Raw genomic sequence first — 12,052 nt, forward strand, 5'->3', positions numbered from 1 at the left:
GTGAAAGAAAACAACCTGCCTACTTGTGAGATAAAAGTGTAAAAATCATCATCAGAAGGACAATGGCTTAAGATGCTTTTTGTAAATGAGAAATGGCATGTAAGAATCAACAATGCGCTTGCGCTTAAGGAGCCAGTCAGAACCGCAGTTCCTTTATTCTCCAGATTGCTGTTTTCAGCACTCTTTGGACACAAGCCACCCCAGAAAAAGAACTGGACACTTGGGTGAGAAAAATAGCTGAGCCGTTCACGAAATGCCTCCTGCAACGGTCAATCCCAATCATTCCGCAGCTCCACACTGCCCTCCAGGGAGGGCCATCAACAAAATTACAACATTTCCCTCAGTTTACCTCTGACAGGAGATAATTCCTTGGGAGTAAACACATAAAACGAGTAAGAAAAATATAGTTGACATAAACATGAAAATATTCATAAGATATTTCATGACATAAAAAGAGTAAAAGATAAATTACAAAGATTAAATATTCCATGTGTTCTTATTCATGCACAGATAACTGCTATCCAAATGCCTTTTTCAAGCATCATGTAAAGGAAACAATAAACAATTTATGGGTAACAGTTCATAAATATATGCAGTACTGTATGTCCAATGGGCATAGATATTTCATTGTGTAAGACATGATTACTAGGTTTATGCATGATATGAAATGTGAGTTGTTTGCAGCTATTTAAAATCATTTTGGGACACAATAAACTGTTGACAAGACATATCCCATTTAAATGTATTGCCCATCCCTGACTGTAGAGCATGTTGTCTTGTGTTTATCAGAAGGAACACTTTTAAAATACATTGAGAAACTCAATTGTTATCATTGTCTTGACTTAAAAAGACTACACCTTTGTATAGAGTTCTGTTAAAAGAAATCCTGCCGCTTATCATAAGCACGTACTTCCCCAAAGTTCCTGTTTTTTTAGAAGTTTTATTAATTGCAAATGTTGTTTACTAGAGGAAAACCCTGATAGAAGCTCTAAAACAAAGAGAATAGTTGTAACTTTAATCCTTTCAATAAGCCTTTGTTTCCCATTGACTAAAAACTTCCTAAAGGAAGTAGAGCTGCGAAAATCCAGGAAGGAATTAGATATGCCAAATTCTGTTCCTACTTGGATTTAGATGCAAAGGCTTTGTTACTCATTGTACAAATGTTTCAGTAAAAAAAGAATGATCAATTACAAAAATGCATTTTTGCCAAGGTTGAAAATTATTAATAGAAAAGCTTTCCCTATCACAGAATGTACACTACGAACTTACCTAACTTAAAAAATAAATAATATATTCATTTTTAAGCTGCTGCTGCATTTTTTTCAGTGGTGGGGGTTTTTTTTCCTCTTTTTTGTTATCTAAGGGGAACTTGGGTACTGGCCTGACAATCATACAAGAACCTAGATAAGTAAATGCATATGGAAAGGAAAAATCAAATGCAACCTCTTACTTAAATTAAGCATGCTTTGCAGCATCCAAAATAAGAGACATCTTCAAAATCCCCTTCCATGACAACGAGTAATTGCATACTGGAAAGTGTACTATTGTGGCAATAAAGCTGAATTCCCTGAAGACCTTTCAGAGACACTACCAATTTGTTTTGTATTTTTTTTCTACATGCTCCTTTTAACTCTGTACCACTACATACTCTCCAGGTTTTAACCACCCAAACATATAGAGACTAGATAAATATATTCTCACTTATTCCATAGACCTGTGGCCTTTTTGATTTCTTATCCTGAAATAAGTTAAGGCAATTCCTATCTCCTTCCTACCAACACAGTGTGTATTTTTACTGCTCATTTGTTGATCAATAGTACACTGGAAGATGAAAGAATATTTGAGACACCATTTTTGTAAAGTGCTACATAAAGATGGATTATTGAATGTCCCGGCTACTTGCAACTTCTCGTGGTTTCAGCAGAAGTGCTGTTTAGCATATTGTGGACCCAGCTCCTATGTAAAATCAAGCACTGTATTTTAACAAAAGCATGTCAAAGGTTTGGCCAAGCTTAGCTGGACCACTGAGTAAGAAAGGCTACGCTACAAGTTCCAGTAGCCAAGAGCAGGCAATGAAATGCTGTGGTTAAGACTATATTCAGCCTCTGCATACTGCCAGCTCAAACTATCCGGTAGAGAGGCTGTCTGAGTGTGATCTTCAGCCTAAGCAGAAGCAAATGCCTCGGGATTCCTAACGAGACATATTTACAACTCTGCTATGGAAATGCCCATATAACATTTGTAATATGAATACACATATGACCAAATTTTGGAATAGCATCAGTTTAGGATATTGCAGGTGCTAATGCCTAAGTTTCAAGGATATATTGGATATCATTATTCACAGTGACTTAAAACTTGCTCTAAGATTTTCCCACATGTTAACAGAGAAATGTGGAACACATTCCCAAAATCACTAAAAAGTGTTTTGATTACATCAAATTATAATGAGAGAGAAGAGAAGAGAAGAGAAGAGAAGAGAAGAGAAGAGAAGAGAAGAGAAGAGAAGAGAAGAGAAGAGAAGAGAAAAGAAAACCCCAGATTTCTGCATTCCACTTTTGATCACAACATTTGACAACCCCCTCCCTCCCTTTAAGATGGAAAAGCCAGTTTTAATTTAAACTACAAACTGTTGACCAGGCCTCAGCTTGGCTTTGCAATTCACTATATGCCTGAGGGATAAATTATTTAGCATTAGCACATGGTATGTCATGTCTTGTTACTTAAGTGGAATATGGCTTCCATCCAGCTGTACCCCCGAGGCCCCGCGATTGGCTGCGGGTGATGTCATTTCCATTTGGTAATCCTCTGAGAAGGCCCAGGGGACAGTGCTGGCCGCCCAGCAGGTCCCCCAGCCCCTCCACCTTCCACCCGGGCCCAGCACCGGCTTTGCTCCCACTTATCACTCTAAGGTTCACTGCAGGTACTGCCCCAATTACATGATTTTCAATAATAGTGCAATGGAACAGAAGGTGCAGCAGATGAGCTACATCATCTGCACGTAGCATTTTGTTTTCTTAACAGAAGATTTGCAATAAATTTAGTGAGATAAATATGGAAAAATAAATTTTTGCTGCATACTCAAATTAAATGGATAATTTTGAGGGGGCTATTTAACCAAATATGAAATAATTATTGTCAGTAATTCTTTCTAAAATTAATTTAGTTTTCTATTTTCAGTGTATTGTAGAATTTTGTTCAAAAAAACTCTTTCAGCACTGCAAGACAAAGTGATTCTGGACAAATGACCTGAGAGCTTGAACTCTGGAAAATGCTCCTTCTGAAAGTTTGGCAATGGAATAATTAGCTACAGTGCCCTTCAAATGGCCATATTTTGTTTTCAGTTAACAACCTCATTATATTAAAAGGTTTTTTCCTTCAGAACCACCTTCAGGTTATTTGACCCAGAGGAAATACTCATTATGCTATTCACTATTGGAAAGCTCCCAGGATAAAAATAAGAGTTACAAGGTTGGTTTGTTTTGATTGAGTTTCACAGCAAAGTCAGTGAAATGCCGAGAATTACAGAGCACTCTGTTGTACAGATGGTACTGTCTACTCCGTGGTGAGGCGCAAGATTTGCATCTGGCTGTTAGTTAAGGTTCAGCAGTGGTTCTGCTCAGCCTTGTGTTCTAAGTGACAGGTAACAGAAAAGACACAACTGACACATTGTAAGAAAACCACATGTTTTGTTACTGTTATATTAACGTTTAAGTACACTACACTATCAGAACTTTGTTTCCTGTGGTGAGGAGGCATGAAAACTGAATGTGATTTGCCTTCTCTGTTACTGGATCTTAATTCTTTGCAACACTGTTTTGCATGAGAAGAAAGGATTTTGTGAAAGCTGTGGTCTTATAGTGAACTGCATAATTCTCTGAGACAGAGGCAGAAGGGGAACTTTGCAAGGGGATTCCCACGAGAAGAGATGTTGAACCAATACAGTACAAAGCGCTGTAAAATAAACAACTGTAGGACAGGAAATGAAGAACTCTAATCGATACCGCAAGAGGGATTAGTTAGTCAAATGTGAAAATTCAAAACAGCAATTTAAATCAGGACAGTTAACTCCATCGTCTCGTTCTGCACAAAATAAACAATCTACAGCCATAGGATTCAACAGCTGCTCGCAACTTTGATTTCTGTCATTTGAAAGTTGGCACCTGCAGCAAGCCTCAGCCTCAATACCGTAGCATTGATTTAAGCACCCAGCTGGAGGGAAACACCTGGATTTGCACTGATGTTCATTCTCCCCAAGTTACTAGACCTAATCTGGGTTTTAGCTAACTAATAATAAACAGCAGGATTAGCAGTGGAACAGGCGGCTGAACTGCTATCAGGCTAAGCGCTGGCAAGGTGGGGCAAAAGTGCACTTTGGTTCGGCTACCAAGCTGAGCCGAGCACACCAGTTAGCCACCTCGCAGTTCAACACGTTACCTCAGGCCATAACATGTCAGATTGCGAAGCAGGGCAAGCGAGAACCAAACCCACCCGCTGCCCAGCCTCAGAGCCGCTGCCCGGACCACCACACCTCCGCTGCGGCACGGCAGCTTTCCCCTCAGCATCAGAGCAAGGCTGGAGGCGCGCTGAGCCTCGGCAGGACGGGGGCGGTTTCATGAAAATGACCGTTTCGGCTGCTGTTCGCCTGCTGAGGGGAGGAGGGGGGCGGCAAACGACAGCCCCCTCCTATCGCAGGGAGAGAAGCAACTTCTCGTTCAGCCCTGAGGCGACCTCCACGCTGAGAGAATCCACCCGCGCGCTACTCGCTCGCTTCCCGCCCCGCCCCGAGGTGACGGCTCAGCTCTCGCGATAGGCTGGCCGGCACGGGGCAGGCGCGACTCTCTCGCGCTGCAGCTGCCACTCTCGCGAGAGGCGGGCGCGCGGAAGCGGCGTGGCGTGAGAGGTCGAGCCGTGCCGTGCCGTGTCGTGCCGGGTCGTGAGGGGCCGCGCCGGCCGCAGCAGGATGCCGAGCGCCGCCAGCCGCGGCCAGGGCCAGGACCGCCGCTCGGAGAGCGAAGAGTCGTCGGCGGCCGATGTGGGTGTCCGCAGGGAGGGGGCGGGCGCGGCGTCGAGGCTGCCCGTCCCGAGAGGGGGAAGGGGCAGGGTCCGGCCTAGCGCGGGGTTGGAGCCGCCCGAGGGGCCGGCGCTGAGGGGTCCCCCGCGGGGTGGGGAGACCGGGCCCTAGGGGGGTTTGGCCGGGCCCGAGGGCAGAGCTGCCTTTTGCCCTGCCCGTCCACCTCCCCCTTCGCCGGGTGTAGTCATTTCGTGATTCACTGAACAGCTCTGCCCCTCTCCGGTCACACAGCGTCTCCTGAGCCCTGCCGGAGTCTGATCTCCGCGTGTGCGGTGGAGGAGGCCCTGCTTGAGCGATGAGAAACAGCCCTGCCCCGCCCCGTGTCCTTTCCCCGTTGCAGTCCCCTACAGAAACATCTGAGCTGCTGCTCCATAGCAGGCCACTTCTGCAGGGGCACTGGTGGCTCCTGCTGGCCTGGCAGGTGTTTCTGTCTTGTACTTGGTGATCACAGATCAGTGCTGAGAAATTAGGGGCCAGCATTTCTTCAAGAAGAAGGAAAAAAAAAGTATTAGTAGTTAGCATGAGTTCATTTTGTTATAAAATCGATTTCGCTTGCTGTTGAAATGCATCAGCAGTGAGGAATTCTGAGTATAGGTGGCTTCCATAAAATTATACACGGGCCACGATTCATCAAAACCAGAGAAACGAAGACTCCCCAAAATAAAGTAGGATGAATTTAAGTTCATATATTGAATAGAATAAAACAAATAATCCAAGGCTTTTTTATTTGCAAATGAGTGGGCTTAGTTGGGAAAATAGAATTGTGATCTTTTTGATGAAAAGGCTGCATCTCCCTGTGTCTTACCTAACAGATTTTGTTAGTCGTCAGTCAAGCTTGCTTTGGCTGTCATGACAGCATCCAATCTGCTGGATTTCTTAGTGTGCCTGAATGTAGGAAGGAAATACTTAGCAATGGATCTACTTCTGTAGGACTCAAATATTTTTTTCAGGAGTAGACTCTTTATAAAGGTATTCACATTAACTTCTGTGTAGAAAATGATCCTGATGCCTGTTTGCTGTTGGATTTTTTTTTTTTCTTACAGGACACAATTATTTTCTCTCATTTGTGTATCTCTAAGAGTCTTAAACACTATTTCTTGACTTTAATACTATAGCTAATTGTTTTGTATTACCTCAGTTAACTCTGTAATGATTTTGTTCATCTTTTTGTGTATGCTTCTTTGATATATTTTTCTCACCTCCATTTTAGGATTATGCTAAGGAAAGATATGGAGTGTCATCAATGATACAATCCCAAGAGAAACCAGGTCAGTTAAAAAATGAAAAAAGCTTTTTAAAAGGGGGGAAGGAAGGAAAAAAAGAAGTTATATACTTGATATCTTCAGTACTTGTTTGAGAAATCATTTACCAAGCTTTTTCATTCAAATCCTGCTGCCATTCTTTCCCTTTACTTGAATACGTTTGGCACTTGTGAGGCTGCATTTGGAGTGCCATGTCCAGTTTTGGGCTCTCCGGTGCAAGAAAGACATTAACGTTTTGGAGCCAGACCAATGGAGAGCTACCAAATTGCCTAGGGGACTGGAGCACAGGATCTCTGAGGAGAGGCTGAGGGAGCTGGGCTTGTTCAGCTTGGAGAAGAGGAGGCTGTGGGGTGATCTTACTACTGTTTACAGCTTCTTAATGAGAGGGTATAGAGAAGATAAAGCCAGACTCTTGAAGGTGTGTGGTAATTGGACAGGAGGTCATGGGCACAAGTCAGAACACAGTAAATTCTGATTAAATAGAAAGAAAAAAAAGTCATAAGCGTGGTTGGCTATTGGAGCTGAGTCCAGAGAGGTTATGGAATCTCCTCAGTCTTTGCTCTTGCCTGGACCACGCCATACACAGTGTCTCAGTTTTCATCTCTGTACATCACTGCAGGCTTGACTTTTTTTTTTTTGTTTAAATTAAATTATTATGATTTATAATTTACTGAGTCCTGAGATGTCAGTTTTGTTCTTTGTTTGGAATAAGTTCTGCTATGGCTTGCTGCAACAGCGATCGCTCTCCAAATAGGATACCTGTCTGCTTATGTATGCAGCCTTCATTACTCCTGCATATGAGCACCAAATCCGTTAATATTATATATTAATATTTATGGGTTTTAACATTATTCACACCACTGTGAATTCAGGAAATCCTCATTTTCTACTGATGGGGAACTGGGATTCAGAAAGACTTGTCAGCGAGAGAACGATCTCCCAGGCCAACATCCCAGGAAATATTAATCTTCATATTATTCAGTGCATGAAACAGGAACGAGGGAAGGTAGTAGACTGGCTTCTTGTAACTTCTTCATAGTGAAATGTAAAAAAGGAACATCACCTGTGATTAGGTGATTTTTTTTCCTCTGAATGGTTGTTTTGGTTGACCTCCCTTAGGAAGGGAAATGCAGAATGTAAGGAAGAGGAGGAGCCACAAAAGCAATCATAGGTTGAAACCAACTGAAGGGGAACATTATGTCAAGAATGTAATGGGACAAGAAAATCACTAGAGACTGTATTAACAGTCATTATTGAATAAAATCTGTAATAACTGTCAAAGAAAGGGAACTGGAGTTGAAATCACATTGTAAGCCAGCCCAACTGCTGTGGTCTGCCTCTTCCTGATGCTGGGTCTTCTGCTGGTCGGTTTCAACATGCTAATAATAACAACTTGTTTAGCCAGCTTAGCAAAGTGAAAGAAGTTGGCCAGGGGTCTGATGCCTGCTGGAAGGGGCAGGAACACAGCTGTCCATAGTTATGTGTAACCACATAACAATCCATAAATTGGTGTGCAGTTGCAGCCTAAAAGGTTTAATATTAATAAAAAGGTAACTTCTCCAAGTTGGCATCTGGCTGGTTAACCTGCACTGTAGGCTGAAAGATTGCTGTGTTGGATCACCTCTCCCTGCACTCTTCTGTGATAGTATTTGGGTCACTAGAGTTTCTGCAAGCTGTGTTTCCTCTGCCAGTTCACACCCTGTAGTAAACAACTGTATGGGAGACCCAAGCTGGCAGATTGAGATAGTGGATCAAATCATACTCTTGTGGAGAAAGTCTGCCCTGCCAACTGTCTCGTATTCAAAAGAAACACTCAAAAATACTATGGAGAAAAATATGTTGAGAAGAAAAATGGTGAAAGCTACAGGAAATTATATGAAGAAATCTGAGTGCTGTATTTAGATCGGTTGTCTCTTTGACCCTCAGTCCTCTTTGGGAAAAAAAGTCTCAGCCAGTATATAGACAGGATTGAGTAGGTTTTCCATCAGGCTTAAAATACAATCTACAACACTCCTGCTGTTCCATTTTTTAAAAGACGGTTATCCAGAACACCAAAATTAGGTAACAATAAAAACCAAAATGCCCATAATAAAAAAGTTCAAGATCAGCCTAGACCCTTCCTTGAGACTAATGCCCTCTTACTTAAAGATTCGGTGGTTCCTGCCAGGGAGAGCCCTTATCAAAGGACTCACAGGAGGGTGAAGTCCTCACTCCTGCATCAGTAGTGTATATTTGGTTTTCCCCAAAGTATTCTGCTTGTATTGGGTGCCTTGGAGGAACTACTGCTTGGGGCAGGGGGTGGTGGGGAAGCACAAATGTGAGTGTTCCCATCTGTCTCTGCTGTATTAATTTTGTTTGTTTCTGAAGTCTGTGTGGGTACATGCCATTTCTGAGTCAGAATAATGAATTGTGGCATGATGTGCAGATCCACATACTGTCTGGTAACTGGAGCCAGCAGACAATAGAGACAGCACAGATGTGGGTAGGAGCTCAGTTGGACATCTGCAGCACTGTTCTTTTTAGGCTTCTGTAGTAGCTGCACTGTCCCGAGGACACTGGTTGGACATGGGAAGTTAAAAAGCTTAGAGTGATCAGAGCAAATTACTCTTCCTTTCCAAGGGATAGGCTTATTGTCCTTTTGCTGTACTCATAGATTCTTCTTCCTCTGCAGGCAAATTCAAACTCTTTTCACGTGTTCACAAAGTTGTTGCATAGGTGCTCCACCCTGCTCTACTGATCTCACACATGCCTGTGCCTTCATTCTTGGCCCACTTTAGTCTTTCTTCTGCTAATGCTGGCTGCCCTGGCTATCTGATGTTCTCACTTCCTGTTACATCATGTCTTTAAGTCTTTCCTGCCTGCTTGAGGCTATGACTGCTAGTAAAACTCCATTTGCCTTTCCCTTTTTCTCCTTTCAGTCCGATGATTTTGATCTCCCTTCCCTGGAAGCTGCTTTCATCTTATACTATGTTTGGCTTTCAGATTTTTTTATTAAACTTGTCTTCTTTTTTTTCAAATTTATCCAACATTGTAAAGATGCTGGCATTTCACAGACACAGCAGAAATATCGATCATACTGTTCAAAATTCCATGATGCAAGATAAATGAACTTAGTAAACAGGCTGATGTGGCAGGCAGGGAATGGGGGTCTGGGAGTGGAAAAGTGATTTTGTCTTGTATAACCCACACAGCTTTTTGGGTTTTTATCCTCTCCTCCCATGTTTAGAAGAAGTTAAGAGTTCTGAGAGAAAGATAAGGATATTTAGTATATTGAAAATAAGAGATTGTGCTATATGTGAAGGAAACAAAAAATATAGTTTCTCCTTAAACACGATTCAAAATGGCAATGAAGGTGAGATAACATGAATACTGAATTGGGGCTGGAAGTGTAATTTCAGACTTAGGGAGTATTTTGTTTGAATTTTGCTTAAAATCTTTGTTCCCTTGTCTTCATTGCAACTGTAGCAGGGTTTAAAACATCTTTTATTTTTGCATTATTTGTCTGTGTTTATGTGGCAAGAAGATAGAAAATGTAAGTATAGCATTTGTGAAAGAACAAGTAGGTGGAAGTCTGAAGAGGATGGTGGGAGGACCTTAAAGGTGAGAGCAAGAAGCTTCATTTTTATCACGGAAGAGGTAGAAATGAAGTGAAAGGAATTCCAGTCGAAATGATATGTGAGTACAGAGGGAAGAATTGAGCTATAATATGTTGGTTGGACAACAGAAAATAAGTGACAAATGATTGCTTACACTGATAAATGTAGGGATTATCATGAACTACAGGCATTTTAGAAATGAGAGGAAAAGAAGTATTTGGGAAGTGTTGCAGGAGGCAAAGTGACATAACAGTTGCTACATCTAGCTGTTTTCAGTGGAGCACATTGACAGGACCAGAGGCAATGGGCACAAGCAGAAACACAGGAGGTTCCCTCTGAACATCAGGAAACACTTTTTTACTGGGAGGGTGACCAAGCGCTCGTACAGGTTGCCGAGGGAGATTGTGGAGTCTCCCTCTGAGGAGACAGTAAAAAACCAGCAGAACACAATCTTGGACAGCTGGCTCTAGGTGGCCCTGCTTGAGCACGGGGTTGGACCAGATGACCTCTAGAGCTCCCTTCCAACCTCAGCCATGCTGTGATTCTGTGATGTGCTATTGGAAAAAATGACTTCATGATGTTTCTTTTTGGATATTGTTTTATTATCCTTTTTATGAAAGGTAAAATAGTTTTTAATAATTAATGCCATATAAAAATGTTTGTGTTAAAGGTGTCTTGTTTAGTCTTGATGAAACATGAACCCTTATGTATCCAAAAGACTTTTAAAAATATTTATCTAATGCAGATGGTTCCTGAAACACTAAGGATCTATAAAAAGGGTAACACCTCATTCTGGTTTTATGCTTGTGCCTGGAAAATGTTTTAAATTTCTAACAATACAATTTTAAGTTGACTGAGGTAATTTTAACTGTCTGAATATCAAACTCTTAGAAATACTAAAGCTTATGGGTTGTGCTGGTTGCATGTTCCCTATAGTACTATACCAATAAAGTTTGAACATCGGAAGTTGCTGGCAAGTGATAACATCTTTATTTCCCTTTCTCCCTTCCCCAGTGCACATGTACACACACACACACTATTGATATATTTGAGTCAATTTCCTATCGCATTTATCTGTGCACTTTCATTCTGTTCTGGTTTTGATGTGTCTGTGAAGAAAATAACTACGTTGTCCTGAGCATAAGCAAATAAATGTTTTCAACCCCCCAAAATTCCCAGTGCAGAATAATAGGATTGCAGGGCAAGCTGTGACTGGTATTCAGAGAGAGAGGGAAGGAGTCCAGAATGACAGATGGTAACCTGGGGTAGGCAAACTTTGGAAAAGTTCTGGTGGGAAAGTGTAGAGTGGAAGTGTCTTAGCAAATTTAATGTTATTTTGAAACAAGGGAGAAGTCTGTGATTAAAAAGAGAGTGAATTTGCTTGTGTTACATATCAGAATCATAGAATATCACGAGTTCGAAGAGACGCGTAAGGATCAATATGTCCCTTGATTTTTTTGGTGTGTCTAATAAGAAATTATTTTAACTGCATATGAACTGTAAATGAGTAAGTGTAGTTGTTAGAACTGTTGAGGTTCTATGCAGTGCTATGTATATCCTCTGACTGATTTGTAGATACTATAAAAAGTGTTTGAGACTATGTAAAAATACATTTGGCCAAAAATCTGTGGAAAAATACAATTAACCAAGTACATTTCAAGTAATAGTGGCATGTAGCCAGCATATTGGCAGTTCATAATGGTTATATACAATTTTTAAAGTCCTGATTTATTTAAAAATATTTTCCTTGATAATTGTTTTTTTCCTTTACTATCCAAAATCTGGCCTGTCCAAACCATGCATTCCTGTTGTTATTTAGCTTTCTTGTGTACACAGAATTTGAAGGGTTCTTTCTGATGCATCCTGGCTCCTACAATGATAGTAGTGCTTGATCAGGTTGTTGAAGAGATTCTCTCTTAAAATAAATTTTACTGGTTTTATACAGTAACACTCTTGCTACTCCAAAATGCCATTATTTTTATCAAAATAAATCCTCTTTTAATTTCTAATGCACATTTATTTGTGGTTTCTTTCTGTATTTTAAATAATAATTATTTTACACTGATATTCACCCTACTTGTGTAGATACAGAGAATAGTCATGTCGCCTCTGAGCCTGTG

General features: G+C 41.2%; 1 protein-coding gene and 1 long non-coding RNA gene across 2 annotated transcripts in view; one reads left to right on the forward strand and one right to left on the reverse strand.

Annotated features, from left to right (window-relative positions):
- LOC129208313 (uncharacterized) overlaps positions 1 to 4,783 on the reverse strand; it is a 69,252-nt gene extending 64,469 nt beyond the window's left edge. The window contains exon 1 of the long non-coding RNA XR_008577772.1: positions 4,492 to 4,783. This is a non-coding gene — a long non-coding RNA (uncharacterized LOC129208313). The remainder of the gene's footprint in view (positions 1 to 4,491) is intronic.
- Positions 4,784 to 4,859: 76 nt separating this feature from the next.
- The window catches only part of DARS1 (aspartyl-tRNA synthetase 1), a 43,241-nt gene continuing 36,048 nt past the window's right edge, over positions 4,860 to 12,052 (forward strand). Inside the window, exons 1-2 of the mRNA XM_054829817.1 lie at positions 4,860 to 5,035; positions 6,285 to 6,342. Coding sequence (XP_054685792.1) covers positions 4,964 to 5,035; positions 6,285 to 6,342 — 130 coding nt within the window. The 5' untranslated portion in view covers positions 4,860 to 4,963. The remainder of the gene's footprint in view (positions 5,036 to 6,284; positions 6,343 to 12,052) is intronic.

The sequence above is a fragment of the Grus americana genome, chromosome 6 (assembly GCF_028858705.1).
Source record: "Grus americana isolate bGruAme1 chromosome 6, bGruAme1.mat, whole genome shotgun sequence".
Taxonomy (NCBI): Eukaryota; Metazoa; Chordata; class Aves; order Gruiformes; family Gruidae; genus Grus; species Grus americana.